This window comes from Microtus pennsylvanicus, chromosome 10 (assembly GCF_037038515.1).
Source record: "Microtus pennsylvanicus isolate mMicPen1 chromosome 10, mMicPen1.hap1, whole genome shotgun sequence".
NCBI classification, from domain to species: Eukaryota; Metazoa; Chordata; class Mammalia; order Rodentia; family Cricetidae; genus Microtus; species Microtus pennsylvanicus.
Window position 1 is genome coordinate 97,376,554 of NC_134588.1, and position 23,065 is coordinate 97,399,618.

Sequence of the window (23,065 nt, forward strand, 5' to 3'; positions counted from 1 at the left end):
GATTTGAGACCCTGTTGGTGAAGGTACAACCTATTTCTTGTGCAGTAGAGACAATCAGTAGCTAATGCTACTCTAGTCCTAGAAGCTAAGCATACTTCAAAGTGTGTTACATACAAGCATTTACATGCACAATACCTTTATATATACCTGCTCATTTACATGCATGGAACATTTATTTATCAGTTCATTTACAAATACAATATAGTCATATACCAATTTGTTTACATACATGATATATTTGCATACATCAGCTCATTTACATACACAACACATTTACATGTATCAGCTGACTTACATACATTTACACACTAACTCATTTCATTTCTATACATCAGTGAATTTACACATAGAGAAGATTTACATGTCCCAAACTTATTTATATATGTATTCTTTCCACGCCAACCATTTACATACATAATACAGCTATACTAGCACCCCATTTACACACACAATACATTTACACACAACTAACTCATTCTATACGGTAGATTTACATACATCAGTGAATTTACACATAAAAACATATCTACATAATCAACTTATTACATATGCATGTTTTTACACACCAATGGTTTACACACACAACTATACAACTCACTAATTTAGCGTATAAGACATTACTATACAATCACTTATTGCTATACGCAGAGTACAGTTCCATAGGCCAACTCATTTACATCCATAATACTTTTGCTCACCAATCCATTTCCATACATACTACATTTATATACAATGGATCATTTTGCATATCTCAACTTATTGGGATCACTTCTCTTAGATATGAGAGTCCTAAGCCTGTTTGCTGTTCATGGTGCCTCTGTTGACTTGACTCAGGTCCCTTGTACACCGCGCACATCCTAACAGCCCCAGTGTGTGAAAGTCGATCTAGTTAACTAGTCATTTCACCAGGCAGCCTGATGTCCACAGATTCCTGCCTAGCAGTAGGCATGCTCTGAGGATTCCCCAACCCTGTGCAACTCACCTTCCTACTGTAGAGGCTTCTCAGAACTGTGTCTGTCTCCAGGCAACTGCACATCACTGTTTGGACATCACTGGATGGTGCAAGTCTACAGCCGTTGCCCAGGATCTCACTGTCTCTCTGAATTAATTGGTTCTGGTCAGGTTTAAAGCACTTCTCCTCTGTACCAAGTGCCTTCTTCCAGTAGTAAATTCCAGGAGCTTCTTAAACAGCCTGCCGATGGTGTGCTAGGGACAGAGAGTATCCAGGACAGGGAGGAAGGGCAGAAATCGGCAGCTAGCTCAAGGGCAGTGGTGTAATTTACTTGTAATTGTATTTACTGTGGAAAACTCGTCAAAAAGCAAACCCTCATGGCAAAAGGGTAAGATTTTAGATTAGACCCTCTACCTAGTAGGAGCCTCGCATCTCTTCATGGAAGTCTCAGAGAGGATTTAGCAAAGATCTTATGGGTGACTCCTGTGTTGTTTTGTTTTCACCCCAGACTCTGGCCTTGTGTCCTGACTATCTGTATACAATGTTGTCCCTGTGGTGTATTGGCCCTTCACCTTCTGAATAGCAGTTTCTCAATAGACCTGTTTGCATGTGACCACCCTCTATTCTAGGGGAGCCTCTAAAGCAGCGCTTCTCCAGTCTCCTAATGCCGTGGTCCTTTGATACAGTTCCTCATGCTGTGGTGATGCCCCCCCCAACCATAAAATTGTTTCATCACTACTTCATGATAAATCATAATGTAAGTATTTAATATGCAGGCTATCTGATAGGTCACCCCCAAAGAGGTCACGACCCACAGGTTGAGAAGCACTGCACTAGCGCCATTACAGAGTGAATCACTCTCTTCTCCCCCTCAGACCGCCCTTTGCAGGCACTACTGTGTTGTCTTGCCATCGCTGGTCCAGCTCCTCTACAGCACAGAGAATTCCTCATGAGAATTTGACATTGAATCTTCGCATCCTGTCACTCTCTCGGTCCCACTACCTCAGCACAGGTCCTGGGATGGCTTTGAGGTTATCAGCACATGGTACTGCAATGCATAAAAGGCAGAGATGAGCAGCTGATGTTCCTCAGCTTCTCTTCTTGAAGACATTTTCAAGATCCAGCCCTGAACCCGACCATGCTTCTCCCTCTGTCAGGTCCGTAGAACTTTCATCCCTTCTCTCCCTGTGAGCTAGAGAGAGCAAGGCAAGTCCTGAGTGAGCATGTGCTGTTGACATGAGCCCAACCATGTCAAGGAGCCACATGCCTCAGACCGATGGGAATGGCAAAGCCTTCCCCGGCGGAGGCTCAGGAGGACAGCAAAGCCTTCTTTGGATCCTAGTGTAAGTGTTGACAGTATGTGCAGAAAATGTCCAACCTAGCTTTTTCCCCAGGTTTGTTTACAGTCTAAAGACTGGCTTCTTACAGAGACTGTTCTAAACGTTAGCTAAACCTACCTCTTTGTTCACCTGTATTTAATAGCCCCACTTCCTGTTCTGCTGTATGTAATAAACACACTGAGCTTCCAGGGTGTGGATGTGGCTTCTTCATCAGAGAGCCCAGGGTTCTGCCTGTCTCTGCCTCAGAGGTGTACAGTCACATCCAGATTTTTACATGGGTCCTGGGAGTCCTAACTCAGGTCCTTGAGTTCTTTACCCACCATTCCATCTCTTCACTTTTACCCATGACTTTACCACACACCCCACAATGCTTCTGTTGTGAATTGACAAGACGTCTGCCCAGTCGAAAAAGGTTATTTGGCTCCTAGATGGAGGAGCAGAGGAGCCAGTTCTCCAGACAGACCCAGCCTTTTGTCCCAATACTACCGTTGCTTCCCAGGTGTAAATTGTCTCACAGTTCCCTGTGGAGTGGCTTTTCTAGGCAGGTATCCATTGGCTTTGGCCTTGCTCTTCTTAGGCTAAGTGGCTGCTTCATTTATAGTCAGAGCGACTGGCCCTTCTCTGGAGTTTAGAAAGCTACACAGTGGCTCGGAAGAGGAGTTGCCCCACGAGCTCCCGGGTACAGAGAAGTCTATTCCGAGACTCCCGTCTTTCAGTCTGTGCTGCACAGAGGTCACCAGGCGTCTGCAGTGTATTGACACAGATTCTTCTGTGAGCCTGTAGTTCACATGCTGTGAGGACATTCGCCCTTCTCTGCCCTTGAGAGGAACAGGAAAATGATTTCATGGTGAGAAGTCAGGCCCTCGTAAGAAGAGCCAGACTTTCAAAGAGGCACGCACCACTGTCAGAGGGGCTAATCATCCAAACGACAGACACGCATGGCCGGCTTCCATCTAAACACCGCCTTGCTCGAGCCCGGATGAGTGGGCTGTCATCCCTGCGATGGGGAATTCTGTTGGAACAAGATCCGCAGGGAATAGCTTTGTCCGCTAAGGATTACAAGTGAGGCCAATGCACACAATCCAGAATTGCATGGATGTGCTTCTCAGGTGCTGCGAGACCTAGGACTCTGCTCTGGGAGGCAGGGGAGACTCCTCCATCGCGCCTCCTGGTGTGGTGGCCACTGGGCAGGACTTAGTTACCTCCTGTCTTTTGACCTGGCTGCAGTGGTCACAAGCTCAGGAAGTGGAGGAGGTAAATGATGTCTTTACATTTCAGACCCTGGGTGGATCATCGTTTCACCCTGACTCTCCCTGGGGAAAAGTATGCCACTGTACTGGGGTAGCTGCTTGGTGGAGTGTTCCTGCCAGCATTGTTCCTGGGCTGTTCTCGGGCACAGACGCCTTTACTGCTGGCACTGCAGCCATGACCTCCCGCTGGGCCACCCGACTCTGCCCTTGTGCCCTCTTGCTGCTGGTCCCAGAGCATGTGGGAATGTTGCCATGGCATCTGTCTAGAAGCCATCTAAATGTTCATACTCAGCCATAACCATAGAGACAGAAAATAGATTAGGTTCCCAAGGCTTTAGGGGAAAGACATCATGAGTTGCTCTCAGAGGCATGGAGTTTCTTTGTGGGCTGATGGGAATATTGTGGAATCTACGTTGTATTGATGATTGTATATTTAAATATACTTAAACACACACACACACACACACAGACAGAGAGAGAGAGAGATTTGAGGCTTGGGAGGTGGCTCAACTGAAAAAGTGCTCTCTGCACAGCGTGAAGACCTGGCTCAGGTCACCAGAATGCATGTAAAAATGCTGGGCATGGTGGCATTTGCCTCTTTTCTCAGCGGCAGAGGCATGTAGGTCCCTGGGGATTGTTAGCTAAGCTAACTTGGATTGTTTTAGGCCAGTGAGAAACCATGGACTCAAAGCAAACAAACAAAACAAAAGGTAGATTGTACCTGAAGAAAGACACTCAAGATTGTCCTCCGTCCTCCACACACCCCAACACACACACACACACACACACACACACACACACACACACCAACACACACACACCAACACACACACACTTTGTTTAAAGTGGAAGATTTCATGTTGTATAAGCTTTGTCTCAAAAATATTAAAAAATAAAAGTAAATTAAAAATGCAAACCTAACCACACAGTTCCTATTTCCTGGGAGGAATTGACCCAGCATCTTTTCTCCTTGCTCTTTGCGTCTGTCACATGCTAATTCCCGAGTTCATCTCAAGATAGAAGGCTTGCCATGTAGCATGTTGTTTCTTTCTATTTAGTATGACCTATGAAACCCCCATCTGGACAAAAACTAACTGAGTCACCCCCATGCAGCTCAGATGCCCAGGTCTCTATGTCAGGAAGCGCCCTTGCTAGATGAGAAGCAGAAAGCGGATCGATCCCACGGTTCCTGCCACCTGCTCAGAACGCATCGGTTTGGTGGTATGAATTTCTTTATAAATATACACGTTGGTAGAGTTCTTGACATTCTGCCCAGACCCGAGGAGGAACAAAACCTTTCTCACCAAAACGGAACACACACAGAATAAGGAGCAGGAACAAGAAAGAAATTGCAAGAACTTAATGGGAAATGAAGGAATCCATCCAACTACAGCCCCTGACTGTGTGTGCAGGATGCTTAGGTGCAAATTTAATCTGAAGTAGAATAGCAGAATGCTGTTTTGTGCATTAAAGCCTAAAGGTTTGCCTAAGCCACAAGGTTTCTTAAGTAAATGGATGGAGATTAGTCTCCACCCGAAATTAGTTCCTTCTGCTCACCACACTGCTCTGCTCTGCTCTGCTTTGTGGAGTTTGGTCCTCTCCGTCCTGTGCTTTTGGCCATTGGCTGAGGGGGAAACACAGCACTTCTTTGTGTTCTTTGGGGAAATGAAGGCTGACACATGTTACGTTGGCCAGTTTTCAATCAGACCTCATTCAACTCAAATAGTTACCCAAACAAGGAGGGTGAGGGCTTGCAAACGACCCCAGAGCTGGCCTAGAGGAGCCCACCTTATCCCCATTTACACTAGGGTTGGTATCTCCTCTGGAAGGTTCTGGATTTCACTGGAGGTAGGTCACTTGTCCCTCTTGTTTGTGATGGAGTCATTGGGTGCTCTCATTTCTTCAGCCTCTGTTTGTAAAGACCAAAGAGGTGCCACCTTCTGTGACCAGCACAGGAGGACGGGGAGCCAGGGTGGCTTCCCCTACATCCTTCCATGTTGCCACTTGTGTGGCAGCTCAGTGGGGATCTCTGCCCACACAATAGCTTCTGGTTATCGTGTATCCTGGTGGGAACTGGTCACCTGCTGTCCACCTTGAAGTCTGCGCTCTGTGTATGGACAGCCAAGAGGCTTCCCTGGGGTTTCCCAGGCTTCTCACTTTTCTGGACAGCTGAATCTTCTGGAGGGCTCTTCCAGAAACCCATTTCCTCACGAATCACCATTGGCCATTTTCTGTTTGGCACATGGTTTAAACAAAGGGGATTTTGTATGTATCACGTCCCACCAGACTCTCTCAAGCGGAAGCCTGGGATTTGGAACCTGGGGTTGTTTTTCTGCCTGTTAACTGAACGCCTTGCTGGATACCTTGTTAACACGGTACTGTTCCTCGTGTCTTTATTACACGAGGGACTGCCTGAGCCATCGGGATATTCGCTTATGTTAGCCTGAGTGACTGTGATCCTGTTTATGTATTTCAGAAAATTAATTTTTGCTTCTCAGAATCATGTGTGGTATGTGATTCACATCATCCAAGTTTAATGTAAAATTATATACTTTCCCAAATACTTCATCTATATTCCAGAAGCTCGACTTCGAAATGGTTTTTAATGACATAATTTCAAACTTTCATTTTAGCATATGAGAAAACAGAGGTCCCAAGCAGGGCTTTTCAAAAATGGCACTGTTAATGCTTTGAGCCAGGTAGTAACTGTGTGACGGGGTGGGGATCGAGGGGTGCTTGACGTCTTGGGGAATGCTCAGCAGCATGTCTAGTATCTGTCCCCCAAAAGCCAGTAAGACCTACAATTGGGATCAGAGGCATTCCCTGACATTGTCACACGTCCCCTATACTTCTGGGTCAGAGGTCAAGATAACAGTACAGGTCACCACAAGGTCACATGGCGTCGACGTCTATGAGTGATCGATATCATGATGTGCTTTGGAGTCTTGTGACACACGTGTCCAGGATGAGCAGATTGGGGAAGAGAATACAGGGTCAGAGGAAGCTGAACATCTCGGTATCAGCTCCAGGGCAAAAGCTCCATCTGCCTCCTGGCTATCAGCTCCCTGAACTCAGTCCTCTCATGGGAAGTCTTGATTCGAACTGAAGTCCCTAGTTTATGCAAAGTTCCTTCTGGATCTCCCCTCTCAGTCTCCTGTTTAGAGGTCATAGAAGGCCACTGAGTACGAGGAGCCAAGCAGTGCCAGGCCCATTGTACTTTCTGATGGACCATGGCAAGCAGAGTTAGCAGGGGCCTCAGAGCAGAGACATCAAGAGTTGAAAGCTAAGCCAGACTCAGGGGCCAGGTGTAAACCCATGTCCCCTTTGGGTGATGGCAGAAAAAAATCTGGGGGCTCCGCGTGGAGCTTCTCTAACATTTGTCTGCAGAACTGTCTGTGACTGGGCAAAACCACTGTCCTGGTGATATTTAACTCCGTGTCTTTTGTCCCATGGCACCAGCCCTACTGAAGCAAACTGAACTTTTATACCAAGTTACTTTGGGTAGGAAAAAGAAGCTCTTAGACAAAAAACCATACTGAGAGAAAAAGAGTTTCTGGTTGTGTTACCAGAAACTGGTTGCTCTCTAATAAATCACTTCTTTCGAAAGAGCTCCACCTAAACCTTTTCTGCCCCACTTCCTTTTTTATAATTCTTTGAATGAACAGTATTGTCTATGTTTCTGACTTTTATTTCTTTCCCAGGCACCAGGTCATAATCCACAGGGGAAAAACAAATTAGACTGATTCATTGCCATTGGCCCATGGATCATAATGCCCTATTTTCTACCTGATTAGAGAAGAACATTCTAGAACCTTTGTACAAAATAAATAAGCAGATGATTAATTAATTGAATAAATAAGTTGTGTTTACCTCTACAGTTGGAAAGTTGTAGGGGATAGGGAGAAGGCATCAAGTGGGGGCCAAGAGGAATCTTGATGTTCACTAAGAAGTCTGAGGTGATCTCCTCTTTGTGCCATTCCTGTCAGAGGATGGCCACACATGAGGGAAGAACCTGGACCATTTGATGAAAAAGCGGGGTTTCCACATCATCTGCTCCCATAGTAACAGAGGCTTCTCACATCTTCACACATATGCCCCCATTTCTCTCCACCATGTTTGTTATAATGGGGGGGGAGTCTGGGAATAAAAACGGTGTCAGACTTTAGTCACCCCTCCCACAGCGATGCTCTGAGCACAGCTATTAAGAGTAGGAAATAGCTCTGACAGGCTGAACAGGGTTTCAAACCTCCCACCCTCTGCTCCATCACTTGCCAGTGGGCTAGACCACAGTGTCTTCCCTTTCCTCTCTCTCCTCCGAGGGCGGTCACTGCTCAGATAACTACCCATCAACCCATGGAAGCAGAAAGCAGAGCATCAAGGATCAGGACAGGAAAATGGTGTCCCACCAAGATTAGTAAAGGGACGATTTATGAATGTATGGATAGGGTAGAGAGCTAAATGGGCAAAGCTAGGACTCCAGGGCTGGCAATAGCAGAGCCCAGAATCCCCGCCTCCCCAGGTACCAAGGAGGATGGGAAGTAGAGAGTGAATCTGGGGGCATAGAAGACACTGGCCACCACAGACCAAGCCAGTCTCTCAGCACAGCCCTCCTCACTCCCTGGGACTCACGGATCTCCTTGTCGGAGCCTTGCCACACTCTGCCTTTGGGGAGAAGCCTCACCATCATTTTCCACGCTGACCTCCTTCCTCGTTCTGCCGTGCTGTACTAATGGGCAGAGTGGCTCGAGGCTATTTCAAATAATCTCTTTTGCCACTGACAACATGAGGTTTGTTCTGCCATTAGAGTGACACGCGCCCAGGAGGAGGGAAACCCTGGGTTCATTTTCTTTCATCTATTTTCCTCAGTGCACACCATCTTTCTCTGCAGACCCCGTCTGACAGTTCTGGCTGTGTGGGACACAGTGACATAGTCATTACTGTGGCCCACTTGCCAGCTGGGTTATTAAATACGGATTCCACATAAGAAGAGAAACAGCTATACACTTCTGAGTGTTAACCTTTTGGGATTTGGACTCACTATGCAGCCCTGGCTGGCATGGAACTTACTAAGTAGACCAGGCTGGCCTCGAACTCGCAGAGGCGATGTATTAAAGGGGTAGGTCTCTTGAGTAACATTCTGAATGTTGTTTCTTCAGACACATCATCAGTGCCCAAGAGATCTGCAAGAGTGGGATCTGTCTGAAGAATGTTCACCAGGCTCTCTACCTATCCTGGCCTGGCTGCACCCAACTTCAAACCAGAAACTGTTGGTGGCTTTGCCTTTGATCAGAATAGCACTAGGTTTTGTTGAAGAATCATTATCAATCATCATAATGATGAAAATGGATAGAGGATTCTATGATCTCAATACTTGAAACTCTTGTTTTTGCTTGCTGCCTTCCAAAGGAAAACCAGAAATCTGGAATCAGTAAAGAAGAGGGCACTTGTTTAGAATTTGGGAACCAGAGAGAGGAAATGGTCTAGTTTCTCTCTGCTGTTCCTACTGCAGTGATAACTTATAGAAAAAAATGAAGCAAAGGCCAGGGTCAAAGTGGATTTACTGTGAAGCGAGTTACCAGAATCATGAGATGAACATTCACTGCCCAGGGACATGGGACTCACACCACCATGAGATTTCTAGAGAAATTAGAATCCTTTCAAGTGTGGTTTTTAAGAGTTCCTGTTACACTGCTACATCAGCACCCAGTAGACTGAGGCAGGAGGACTGTGAATTTGAGGCAAGTCTAGGATACTGGTAGGCATGGCTATATGCTGGTTCTACCAAGACTCAAACAAGGATTTTCGTGATCTTTTGAAGTCAAATCTATCAGACACACGAAGAAGGACAGCAAATTTCATGTCACCTAGTGCTAGCCCGCCTCAGTCTGCTGAGTGATTAGCAGGTCTTGCTTGCAGAGAGCTCCATCAGTTGTGAGTTTACGGTGTGACCAAGAAGGGGGTCATTGTGTGCGTCAACCTGTCACTGAGTTACACTGTGAAGATTTGAGTAACAGAGCAGAGCAGTTTCAATGGAGTTGTTATCCATCAAGTCGATAATTTACAGTTTTAGAAAAAAAATCCCCAAATACAAATTTACACAACTTTGAGTTGTTTTACACCCTATCAGACCATTAATCTAAAATTAAAAGTCATTTATACTTAATCAGAGCCTAGGCTTTTTTTTTTTAGGTTAAATTATGTTTCAGCAAGCTAAGCCACAAGGGCATGAGGGTAAAAAAATGACTCTAGAGCGTTCCATAAAACTTGCCAAGGCAGCCGTAAATATATTCATGGTGAGGTCTGTTTTGTGTACAATTTATATGCAATTGGCTGGCTTGAGAGAGAGGATTTATACTCCTGTATTGCTTCTTCATTGCAAGTAGGCAGTGTGGCAGAAGGGCAAATGCACAGATCATAGAGCCGCGTCTGGGCTTGAATCATCTCCCTTGAAATTTCAGGAAGCCATTTTGCTCTCCTTTCTAGCCTCTCTTCCCTGAAAGGGCCTCTCTCTGCGAGCAAAGCGGAGATTAGCCATCTGTAGATATGCCTTGTGTCTGAACCGCAGGCGTGAGCTGAGACCGAGTGTGAAAGTCCCCAGGAGCTTCAAGGCACCCCCAAGAGAGCACACTGAGAAGTTGCTTCCCTTCATCTCTTGTATTTCAGGCTCCGTATCCCATGCTCACCCAGTGAAGCTGCCCATCCTTCCCATGTTACCCACCTGTAGAGATATAGGAATGCAAGTGTTACATCTGAGCGGGCTGCTTTCACAACGCCCCCCAGTCTTGGATCTAAGGTGTCGTTATTGACAGAGCGCTTGTCCCTCACATCTCTTTTCATCTCTAGAACCTTTCCAGGAAAGATCCATTTCTGACTCTTCCACCCATGCTCTCTCACCCCTAGCTTAAGAACATTCTGGAGCTGCAGGGCTGAATGCCAGCTGTGTGAGAGGCTCCATCCGTGGCAGTAGGCTGTAGAGATGTCCAAGCGGCAGGCTTCTGTACCCTCCCAAACCAGTCTTTACTAATTTGGACATAGGTGCTTCCCTTGTAGCCCAACTGTCCTATGTAATCATCAAATGTGAATCCCAGCCACGGGGCTCAGCCCACTGAAAACGTTTCCAGCCTAAGCCACCTGCCTCTGTCTGGTCCCACCTACACACCTACATTCTAACCTTGACCTTCATCATAGCCTGCGGTACTCCTTGTTTAAAGACGAATGTTTCTTATCACGAATGAGAGTTTATTCAATCAGTTCGCTCTGAGTGGAGGTCACCAGAAGCCCTTTCCGTGCTGCCTGGAGGATCTTTATTGTCTGGATCTTGTCATCGGTGGGTGCTATCATAATAAGATCCTCGATACCTGATTGGGCCTCAAGATAGACCTGGGTTACATCGTATTTATTTTCAGTGTTGACACACTGGCAGGTTGCCAGAGTTTATGCATCCAACACTGCATAATATTTTGTCTGCTTCGGCCCCATCCAGGGAAGCATATGTTTTTAGTGACAGGTTCCATCAAACTCACACGCCAGTCTGGAGGAATTACGACCAAGTGAAATTATCCCAAGTCCCCTGCTTTTAAAATCTATTTTCCACATGGACTAAGAATTGAATATCATATCAATCTAAAAAAAGAACTGATAGAATGAATATCTACATCTAAAGACAGACAGACAGACAGATATTTTAGAAGGGATGTATTAGGTTGCCTTACAGGATGCAGTCCATGTAGGCTGTCTCCCATGGGAGAGATGGAGAAGCCAGTTGTATTGTTTTTTTCTCTGCAATTCCAATCTGGCCCTGAAGGCCTAGAGGTCTTCTGACCACTGTTGCAGGTCTGAAGAAGTAGACTCTGCTATCAGTGAAGGAATGCGGCTGCAGGAGGTCAGTGGACTTGGCCAGCGGAATGGAGAGCAAACAAACACAAGCAGTTATTTTCTGCCATGTCCTCTTACCCAGGTTGCTGCCAGAGCGTGCTATCCACATTTAGGGTGGGTCTTCCTGCTTTAAATGGTCTACCTCACAGGAGTGGCCCAGTGGCTTATGGCTTAGTTAATGTCCGATGCAGTCAAGTTGACAACCAAGATTAATCATCACCCCATCCTACTCAACCATGTATGCATAGTTATTCCAAACATTGTCACATAAAATCATTAAACAGTGTCTGAAACATACTCTTCATACACATACATTGACTGTACATTTGTGTACATTTTATGCACATATGTACACATGCACACAGTCAAATTTGTGTCCTCATACACATATACTCTCTCTCTCTCTCTCTCTCTCTCTCACACACACACACACACACACACACACACATTATTTCAATGCCAAGAGGAAGGATGGTCTCAAACAGTTGGTAGTTTCTTTTAATATTGATTTCCTTTGTTTATTATTTTAGTAAGAACCCTAGAGGAGGTTACAGGAGAGTCACACTGGAACATGCTCTTGTCTTCCAGTTGGGGTTTCACTCAGTTCTTACCAGCATGTCCTCCCTCCACCCCATGTGATCCCTTCCGACAAGATGGCAGCAGTTTGTGTGGGGTTTGCTGGAGCTAAGCTGAGAACTGGAGTTGTCTTAGATCCAAGATGACACCTAGAAAGTCCTTAAACAGAAGCGGTAGTGTCCCCTTCCCTTTTGACCATGCCCCTCTCCCTTACAGCCCTGCCGTTGGCGCTCTGAGAACCATGTGGCCAGCCTGTGCTTAGTGGATGGACCGTGTGCCCTTCTCAATGTGAGGCCCTCTGTGAGGCACTGTGGGAGAAAGAATTAGGGTACTCATGACCCATGACTAGTTACTAGGCTTTCTCACTCTTCCTCACTGCTGAAACTCCAGGACCTGTCAAGGAACAGGGATCTGGGACCGAGACATGCTGTACTTTCTTTCTTGCTCCTAGTTCTCCACCTCCTCTCTCTGTAGCTGTGTTGGAGATGAGAATGCAGAGTTTGTTCAGTGGTCTACTGAGTGCATGTCAGGCTTCAGTGGGGAGAAAATTTATCTGGAACCCAAAGTTCTCACTAGATAATTCTAGGTTCTGCCCTTTGACCTCAGGCTCCTTCTGATATCTTTCCTCTTGGGGTGGGTCCTGGTTCTTTTCTCCTTCCTCAGACTACAGCTGAGAGTCCCAGGCTCCGGAGACAGAGCCTCTGTGAGCACGTGTGCCCCTGGCCTTTTAAGGGAAAGTTCCTAGCCCTTCTGGATCCCAGTCTCTCAGCAAGCCCCGAGACAGAAGTCTGTTCTCTGCTACCAGGCTGGAGATGATGAATCTAGTGGATTTCATGCTAAATTTGCTGCCCTTTGTCCCAGCCAGACAAATTCCCCCCTCCCACTGGTCTCAAGCCAGATCCTGTGCAGCTATGGTTCATTCATGTCACGATCAAGAACAAGATTGTCTCCTGGAAGCTACCCATGTAAGAAAGCCTGGGAATGAGTGTAGATACTGTTCTAAGATGGATTCATAAAAGAAATGGACTAAAGGCATACCTGAAAGGAAGAGTTATACTGATTTATACATGGTCATGTGTGCTGACATTTTTATTTTAGGTAAATAAAGTTATTTATAATAGAATTTGTTTGTCTAGGTCACAGGTCAGAAGCAATGAGACACTGCAATGCTTGGGATCCAGAAGAACCCAGCAGTGAGGTATTTAGAGACAGCAAAGCAAGTGTCCTGTAGCAACTGAAGTTTCCCATTTCTATGGAGGGTTCTGAAAGGAAAAATAGCTTTCTCATTGTCCTGCCTATTGTTGTCCAAGCCGAACAGCAGCTCTCTAGTGACAACCCAGGCCGTATTAGCAGACATAGTTCTTCTCAAGTCTTGGTTGTGCAACAACAGATTCACCACTGACCTCTTCAGTGGGAACATCCTGTCTGTTGCTGACTCAGAGTTTCTGCAGACCAGAGAGGAAAGGGGCCTCCTGGGATTGGCTGTCGCAGCTCAGGGGTCCTTGCTCCTCTTGCCTCCTCCCATTGTGTGCTCCGGTACGGTTATCACATTCTGCACAGGGCATTTGAGTCCTTGCTGTCAAAAGCCAAGGTTCCTTCTGCTCGTGCCCGTTCTTGAAAATCCAGTTTTAAGGCATCCTTGAATAAATTATGGAAGAGGTTTTTATGTAAAACAACCTGAGAACTTGGCTATTTGAGACATTATGCCTAAATATGTTCAGCCATTAACTAGTTTCAAAAGGGACTATTGTCTTCATTTAGAGACGGGGAGACTATTAAACAATATATTAGTTGACACATGGCTACCGAGAGCCAGAATCTGTCTGACTTCAAAGTTCATGGTTTCGTCAGTGGCCCAGTTACCTCAGAAATGACTGTGAGGCAACAATGATTAATGGTACCAAGTGTGTCCTCTGTAGCCATTGGCTCCACAGTAGTCACAGGACCCTGCTAGGCTAGCATCCTTCTTGTGACCAGTTTAGATGCCAGGCACCAAAGAGGTTAAATCTCATGTCCATAGGCACATATCAGTAAACGATCTCGATCTCAAACCCTGAGCCCCTTTCCAGCCCCAGGCACCCAGCTCTGCACCACGTACATCACAGGGAGGAATCTGACAGTGAATGCCCTTGACATTGGAGCGATCTTCCAGTGAAAACTCAGCATCCCACTGCCGACCTCCACCAGGCACAAAGATGCCTGTCGCAGGGAGTCAGCACCGGCTCATACATTTAAAATAAGTTTCCTGAACAGAATGAGCTACTGTCAGAGTTCCAGTCCTTTCTGACAGACTGGCCCCTGAGATGTGTCTGTCTCCATCCTCAGCTGCATGGCCTGCTCTCGCCCAGGTCTACTAATTGGTGTGAGGGACTCTGTTCCCAAAGCTGCCAGCCATTAGCAGTGTTTCACAGGGAGGGGCTTTTCCTCCCCCTGCACCGCCCCTCCTGTTTCGCAGTCTCTGGCTGGACCCGCCTGGTGACAGATACCTGCTGATGGAGAGCTTTATGGAATCTTCTAGGCCCCCTCCACTCCCTGAAGCACTTCTCTATGGAGTATATCTCATTAGCAGGTTCCATTTTCTGGTCTCTCACACGCTCCTTCACACTTAGCTTTATTGTGCCCCCACTTGTCAACTTCCCCAGCCTGGCTTTTAATAATGTAAATCTCTCCTCTGATGACATGGCTGCTCATTACTTGCAGTCTGGCGCCACATGAACTTCCCTCTGAAAAGCCGATTCCCCAGAGAAGGAACTGGCCAGCTCCTCACCGTGTCCTCAAGGATGCTTCAGTTCTGCCTGCATCCTGGAAGAGAAGCAGGTCAAGGCCACAGCCAGGCAGTTGGCTTTGGGCAGTCACTGGAGTACCCGGACCAGGAAGCTCATCACGGAGCTAAGGAAGATGGTAGTTATAAGGCCAGTGGTAGCTCCTTTGGCAGAGCTGCTGTGGGGAAAACACATGGAAGGTCACGTGCAAGGTTTGTGATACTTGTGAAGAAGTCATAGCCAGGGTGCCGGTACTCTTGTCAACACAGAACAGACCGTCCCACAGCAAGCCCGAGATCACCTCAGCCTCCACCTTCCAAAGATGTCACGCAGATCTGGACTTTCTCCCCGTGGATAAACAAAGCCCCCACTCTCTTGGCCATTTCATGAAGGATGATACTGCATTTTATGCAAAGAAATTAAACACAATGGGTTCTGTAGCATGCGACTGAGCTGTGCTTCCTTCCAGTCTCCGAGGTCTCTTCAGGTGTGGCTCTGCGATCCTGCAATGGTAGCCATGCTCCAATGGAGCCCTTGTGAGATACTGCTTCAAAGCTCTGACTCCGGGAAGTACAGATGTCTCAGTTCCCCTGCGCATTGCCTAGTGTTGGTGTTATCAGACACCTACAAGCACAACTAAGCCCAACAGGACCATCCTGGTCTTTTCCGTTCTCCCCAAGTCTGTGGCCCTGAGTTCAGATCCCTAAAATCTGTAGAAAAGCTGGGCATGGCCACCCATGCCTGGAACCTCGGTGCTGGGGTGGGGGAAATAAGAGACAGAAGAATCTCTGGGGTCTCATGGCTGCCAGGATAGCTGAAAAATGACAGCCGTGGGTTCAGTGAGAGACCTTGTCTCAAGAGAACAAGGTAGAGAGTGATTGAGAAGGACACCTGACATCCTCCCATGTTCTCTGTGGTCATGACTACAGACAGAGAGACAGACAGACAGACAGACACACACACACACGCACACACAAACAGAACATAAAGAACAAATTTTATCTCCCTTTTAGAAATTTTATCAGGGAAGTATATAAACTTTCATCTTGTGTAAAACCTGACTTTGATTTGCTTTACTGTTATTGCCTGTCATCTAAAGCTAAGGAGACATCTCGAATAAATAAGAGGCAGAAAGAAACTCCTATTTGTGAAGAACAGTAGCCCTCGTCAGGCTAGCCAGATAATCCCACATGATGATATTGAAAGAGAAGGGATCTCTTTAAGTGATGGCTGGAAAACGGCATCCCCTCGCCGTGGGTGTTCAGAAACGGGCACCCCATCAAGGCCTCTGACCATGTGTTTGTCAGAGTGTCATAGCGTGGATGGCTGTGGAGGTTGCTAGCCGAGAGGAGAACACGGGGAAGTGCACACTGTTTAGATTTCCATCTCTCCATTGTCATCAGAATGTGACAAAGGCACTGTGATCAGATGGAGTGAGCACACCCATCCCTCTGCCTGATCAAGACAGAGAAGAAAGGGATAAAGTCTAAGAAATAACTCATTGAGCCTTTAGGTGCCCAGATCAAACCGTGTTTGCATTGGTCACCTTAAAAAAATAATGTAAGTATACATAAGTAGTTTTGACAGGAGGAAGGAGAGACATCCTTTTTATTGTATCTATTTGTGTGTGTGCTTTATTTCGCTTTATGATGTTTTAATATGGTGGAGGGGTGTGTCCATGGGGATAGGTGTACAAGCACATAGAGGCTAAAAGTGGACTCAGGCCAGGCTGGCTGGCCAGTGAGCTCTGGAGTTCTCCAGATCTGGCACCCCACTCCACCCCCACCCTACGTGGCACAGATTTGAACCCAGGTTCTCATACTTGCAAAAGTACTTTTATTCACTGAGCTGTTGCCTTAAACCCATCTGGGGTTAATTTGATATACACAGTCTATTTTATATCAGTAGATCTGAGGGGAAGAAACCTATTGCCTCCCTCCCCCACAAACCCTGAATTTCTACTTTCCTCTCTGAAGATCATACAGCCATCCCTCAGTATCTCTGGGTGACTGAGCCTGGGAAGCCCTGCATATTCTACAGTGCATGGATGCTCAAGTCCCATAAATAAAATGACACAATATTTACACATACCCTACCCAATCCTCCTGAACATTGGTTATAACATATGACCTCTCGTACCTGCTGTGTAGATGGTTACTGTGTAGCTGTGGTTCTGTAGCATTAGGGAATTGGTGATAAGCTAAGAAACCTTGATGTTTAGGGCACACGTGGTGGTGTCCCTGGGTCTTCCCTGTCTGTGGTTAGTGGAGCGCAGGTGGACACTGCAGGTGTGGGGAGCCGGCTGCACTGTTTGGTGCCGTGAGCTGCTTTACACACAGTTTTTATGTCTTTGATCTCCACATCTGTCCGTAAAGGGAGGTAGCACGGCAGATCTCTCTCAGGGATAAGGACACCAAGGCCCGCACAGCAGGTATCAACGGTGGTGCCCAAGTGAGAACCCAGGCCCACCCCTGCTTTGCTCTGTGCCCCCAAATCCTGCACCTGTGAGGAATGCATGCATCCATTAAAGACAGTGAGCTCCTCTGCCATGCCTAAGTTTTTTTCTCCACACAGCTGGATCTTACCTAAGTTAGCAGGTACCCAGGAAAGGCCTCCCGATCTATCCCAAGGACACCATGGTCCTGACTTTCACCCTCCACCTTTTTCCTCTAGGGAGGGGCTGGTCCCCTCAGCACAGCCTTCAACCCACAGGTGAGACTGGGGGCAGCACAATCAGTATTCCCGTCACCTGGGATCCCATCCCTGCCATTTGCTCCAGTGCAGAGGAAACTGGATCCTTGGTTGGCGTCAGCTACTGCTCAGCTCTGTAGTTTGGTCATGCTGTCTAAATTGGTGACCTCTTAGTATGTATATGGGTGTTTGCATGCAGGTGTGTGTGTGTTTCTGCATGCATCTGTGCATATGCATATGCATACATGTACATGTGTGTTGTGACCCTTGTTTATGTTAGGCAAGCGTTTGACTACTGAAATACCCAGCAACCTTTGCTTTTAGGTCCTCATATGGTGTTCTTCCCTCTTTTCATCACCGCCCTTCCTGTGGTGGCTTTTGAACAGCTTATCTTTTTTGAGACTTAGTCTCACTACACAGTCTTAGCCCCACAAGTCAGACTGGCATCAGGTTTCCAGCATTCTCCTGCCTCTGCCCCTGAGGACTCGAACCTCCATCGTGTATCACCACACCTCAGTAATGAGTCTGTTCAGTTTGCCTCTGTTTCCTTTTTGGGAAGTTTTCACACATGACTCAGGACCTCACAGAGGTGATGTCTTAAGGAAAACCACAGTCCTGCTCAGAATGAGACCAAAATGACTTTAAACAGCAATTTGAGTCAGTTGCTGCATCTATACCTTGGCCGGTTTCTACTTAGCTGATTCTTAAACATCTGTGTTAAGGGAATTAGAATACGGAGGTAGAAAGGGTTGGAAAGATGCAGTGGTTCATCTAATGCTGAACTTCATGACTCTGAGTAGGAAAGCCACCTTCTTACCCAGCATTGATGACAGTCGACTGGCTGAGGAGTCCCTGGTCTAGCACTTGTCCTTGAGGGGCATTCACTGTGGGTGTTCACAGAAGGAGCTTCAGTGAGCTCCTACATGAGAAAAAACACGGAATTCTTTGCCCCTTGTTGCCTTGTCTAGTCTTTCTGATTGGTGAGAGACCCTTTGATCCATCAGCCTGCTCAAAGCCCTCCAGAGTGTATAGCTGAACCCAGTCCTCCAGGTCAACAGATCCTGGGGAGAGAAACAGACAACAAAGAGTCTTACTAGGTCTGTGCCGTGATAACTAGCGACCGACAACAGTGTCTGCTGACCAGGACCATATGTGCTGGTGGCAGCAGCAAGCGATCACAGGGCCCACTCGGCCTTCTATACAATGGGTGGTAGCCGGCTGTCACCTCCTCGTTGATGTGTGTGCAGCTTGGGAGAGTGGCGCTAAGTCCCGCTCAATGTGTATCTCATGATCCCTTTCTCTCCGGCCTCAGGATGCCATCCACCTGAAGTGTTGAAAAGATTAATGAGCAAACATAAAGACCACGGCTGCCCTGAGCAACAGCTGTCTCGCACCAGCCCCTGAATAATTAGACAAATGAGGCAAAGTGGCTCCCAGGCAGAGAGGCCTTTGGTTCCCACTGCCAGTCTCCCCTCTGGGCGTCTGCCCCTCCTTTCCACCTCTCAGACTGTCCTTTTAACTATCTGATCCCATTGTCCCGGGTCCACTCTTGGAAGTGACTGTGGTCTTGACCCTGAGAGCTGAGCTCATCTCTGAATGTGCCTGGCGGCTCTTACTCTCCAGGAGGAGCAGGGCAGAGGGCAGGGTCGAAGAGGTTGCCAAGAATCTAACAGTGTTTGCAACAAAAGCAAGGGCTCCTGGCAAGCCGTCCGAGGAACTTTCTTGATCATAAGTGGTGTCTCTTAAGCTCTTTAATTACTGAGGATTAAGCAGGAAGTGGAGTGCAGGACTAAAGGAATAATGACAAAAAGGAGGCCAAGCAGAAAAACCCAATTTCCTTCCTAGGAGGGGGAAAGCCCTCCATTTATTTAAATGAATTGCAGAGAAAAGAATGAAGTGTGGCGTTTTCCCCAGCTCCGAGTTCAATGGGATTTTAAGGAACCGTGTATCTCCTTAGCTAGACTTCAGGCTGGGGCATTAGCTCATCTGCAGAAAAGGGTCGTGTGCTTCATTAAGATGCAGCCATATGCTTCCCGCTCAGATGGCTGACTGAGCCAAGGCCTGCCTGCCTTCTTCTCCACGTGGGCTTCTGCCTAGCCCAGCTGACATTTCACATTCAGCACCTCTAGTTACCTAGGAATGGCATGCAAAATTGCAAAATAGAAAAGCAGCGGGCCGTGGGGCTCCATCAGTTCTGCCTGGAGTCGCAGCATCCTTGACTTGCGTGGTTCATAGCTGGATGGGGAGACACACTCGCAGAAAGCATGGGGGACCCAGTCACCTATCAGAAGCAGCTCTGTGGATACCTGCTTGGAGCATACTGTGGTATAACTGGGACAAACCTATTCATGAGCGGAGTTAAAATATCAGGCTATAGAGAGCGCTGGGAAACAAGGATATGACCCAGTGGCAGATAGTGGCTATTGGCCAGCACATAGTGGCTATGGGGCTTAAAGGTAGGATCCTAGTCATATCTTGTGCTTAGTAACTATCCATATTTATAGTATCTGTCCTAGGATCCTCTTTGTGTGACATGGTACCCACAAACCAAGGCAAGGCATTATGTAGCTTTATCATCAGCATTGTCATTGAAAACTAATAGACTGTCAGGTCCAGAGGAAGGCAGGTAGAGGGAGTAAGTCATGGAGAGAACGGGAATCGAGTTCTCTGTGCTCTCTGCTCCACATTCAGCGCCTCACACAGCAACTTTTACAAGTCCCGCTGCAGTTTTGTTTGGCAGGCATTGTTAAACAGGTGGGGAAAGTGAGGCTCCCAGAAGTTTGACTATGGGAGGTAGAAGCCAGCTGGAGAAAGCGTGGGGCCCTAGATATAAGTCTGGTCCAGCCCTACCCTCTACAGCTACAGCAATATAGGCCAAAGTGTGTGGCCTTGTTAGTATGAACTGTCAACCTGATTCAGCCTAGAATAACCCAAATAAAGAGTCCTCAATTGAGTATCTTTGTCAAGTTGGTCTGTGGGCATGTCTGTGAGGGCCTGTCTTATTATCTGACGCAGAAAGGACCTAGCATTGTGGGTGGAACCATTCCTAGGCAGGTTGTCCTGGGCTATGTATGAAAGCTAGGTAAGAGTGAACCAACACGTGATTCAGAAAGCAAGTCAGTAGTGTTCCTTCAAGGTTCTTGCTTCAGTTTCCTGCCTTTCCTTTCCTCAATAATGGGCTGCAACCAGGAAGTGTAAGCCAAATAAATCCTCTCCTCCCCCAAGTTGCTTTTAGGCAGAATGTTCTATCACAGCAACAGAATGTAGCTAGAATACAACAGTATGTGGTATCCATTTCCTTCACCGTAAAATCTGGGTAAGTGTGCCAATGCTCTGCGTCACCAGGAGGACTAAATAAGATCACATAGATGATGGCACAGGCTGCGTGTATAACACAGACCCTCACCTCCAAATGGCAGTGAGTATTTTATGGTCTCACATAGGAGAAGCACAGTCTTAATGCTGGGAGGCCAACGGTATCCTTTCATCATGACCCCTGACTTCCATTCCACACTGGATATGGTGACTATAAAGAGAATCATAGATAGGGTATAGCACTAGACATCCAATGAGCCTGGTACCCTTGGAATTATTCCTGCTTGAACTCTGTACACTGGAGGTTTGTTCCCGGGTCTCAGCAAACGGGGTTGAGATGCGCAAGAGGACGACCTTACTCCACGGTGCATGATATGCACTGTTCTCTGAACATTCCTGTATGTTTGAAATGTTTTATTAAAACATGGGTGGCCAGGGGCTTTGGAGATGGCTGGAACAGTAAAGAACTTGCCACGAAAGCGTGGCAACCAGAGTTTGAGTCCCCAGCACCCGGCTAAATTTTAGGTGGGCCGTGAAGGCCAGCCTGTAACCCAGCACATGGAAGGCAGAGATAGGGGATCCCTGGAGCAAGTAGCCTAGCTGCACCAGCCTGATTGCCAAGCTCTGCGGTCAAATGATAGGCTCTTCACTGACATATATGGTGGAGAGTGATCAAGGAAGACTCCCAATATCAACCTTTGGCCATGCATGTATGCACACATGCAACCATATACATGTGTACTCCTACACGGGAACCCATGTGTGTTTACAACACACACACGCACAAATTATAACCATGTCTTGCCCCCAAAGAATGATGGGAGCTACATCAGTTAGAACAGCTAGCTAGACAGAGGACAGGATTTGAAGACGCATCATCCTTGAGCATCCACTACCTGCCACATTAAATTACTAAAATCCCCTGTCTCTGCAGCTGTCTGCCCCACACATCTGCATTGTGTGCCTTTCGCATGCTGGACTCAATAAACAACATAGCAAAAAAAAAAAGAAAAGAAAAAAAATAGCTGAGAACAGAGCTAAATCAGTCTCCCAGGACTGTAGCTTGCAGATCGCTGTTAGCCTTCTGTTTGATTTCTGCTCATCTTAGGACTACAAAGCAGGTGGTCCATTTCTGTGACTGCCGCTGCCCTCATCTGTGGGGCGGAGCTGAACTGGTCATAAGCACTAGAGATGCTTATGTTCCGTGACTCTGAAGGTGGGCGAGCGTGCACTGCCTCCTGATTTCGACGGAGACACGCTGTCATCCCCCCAAATGAAGTTTCTCCTTGCTCACGTAATGGGATCCCAAATAACATGTTGCAAACAAAATCTTTTATCACACTTGCCCCTTGAAAAACATTTCAAATGCTGGCCATTAAAAACGGGCCGTTTCATGGGGCTTTAATGATGACACTAATAACTGTGGATTTTTGTCTCCCAGAGCCCTGATGAGCTGAGCTGGGGAGTAAATTACGAAGCTAACTTTTATGTGCATGGTTTATTGATCTTTGAGCTTCAAGGGAACTGCACCAGCCCCTATAGCCTGACAGTCCAGATTAGCTTTTCATCTATGTAATTGGGCCACCAGGGCACAGTTAATTTTTAATATATATTAATAGGAAGACAAAGAACATAGTGTGCCTTCTCTGCATTAATGGACATATCAAAATATTCTACCCGGTAATTATAAATAAACCATCCTTCCCCTGACCCGGTGAGGATTAGGTGGATGATTCATTGTGTATTTCACCATGATGTATCATGAAAATGTTCACTACTATCATGAATAATTATACCATCGCGTGCAGAAGACCACTCCGCTGTTAAATAGCCAGCTCTCTGATCCATGTTGTGGCCATGTTTGGTTTTTAACAGGTGAAAGTCATGCTCCGTATCTGTCCCACATCTGCTCGAGATACCTCAGAATCCAGCTCTTTCCTGAAGGTGGATCCACGGAAGAAGCAGATCACCTTGTATGACCCCCTGACCTGTGGAGGCCAAAATGCCTTCCAGAAAAGAAGCAGCCAGGTTCCTCCGAAGATGTTTGCCTTTGACGCGGTTTTCCCACAAGATGCTTCTCAGGTGGGCAAAAGTCCCCTCCGGGCTACGTAGTGTTGGTTAATGGAGTGTGAACTGGGAGGGTGTTTCCTGGGATACTCTGACGGGCAAGGTCTCCATCCATATCACCGTGTTTGGAAGTCATTCTGAGCTTCCCAGAATACCCCAGATATTCTGAGATACTGGCATGGTTAATCCTAGAGCAGGGGAGCTCACAGACCAGCTAGTCTTACCAAATGGATGAGC

At 46.9% G+C, this 23,065-nt stretch overlaps 1 protein-coding gene across 1 annotated transcript in view; it reads left to right on the plus strand.

The window, feature by feature from the left end:
- Kif26b (kinesin family member 26B) overlaps positions 1 to 23,065 on the plus strand; it is a 124,942-nt gene that overhangs the window by 40,836 nt on the left and 61,041 nt on the right. Inside the window, exon 3 of the mRNA XM_075989283.1 lies at positions 22,637 to 22,843. Coding sequence (XP_075845398.1) covers positions 22,637 to 22,843 — 207 coding nt within the window. The remainder of the gene's footprint in view (positions 1 to 22,636; positions 22,844 to 23,065) is intronic.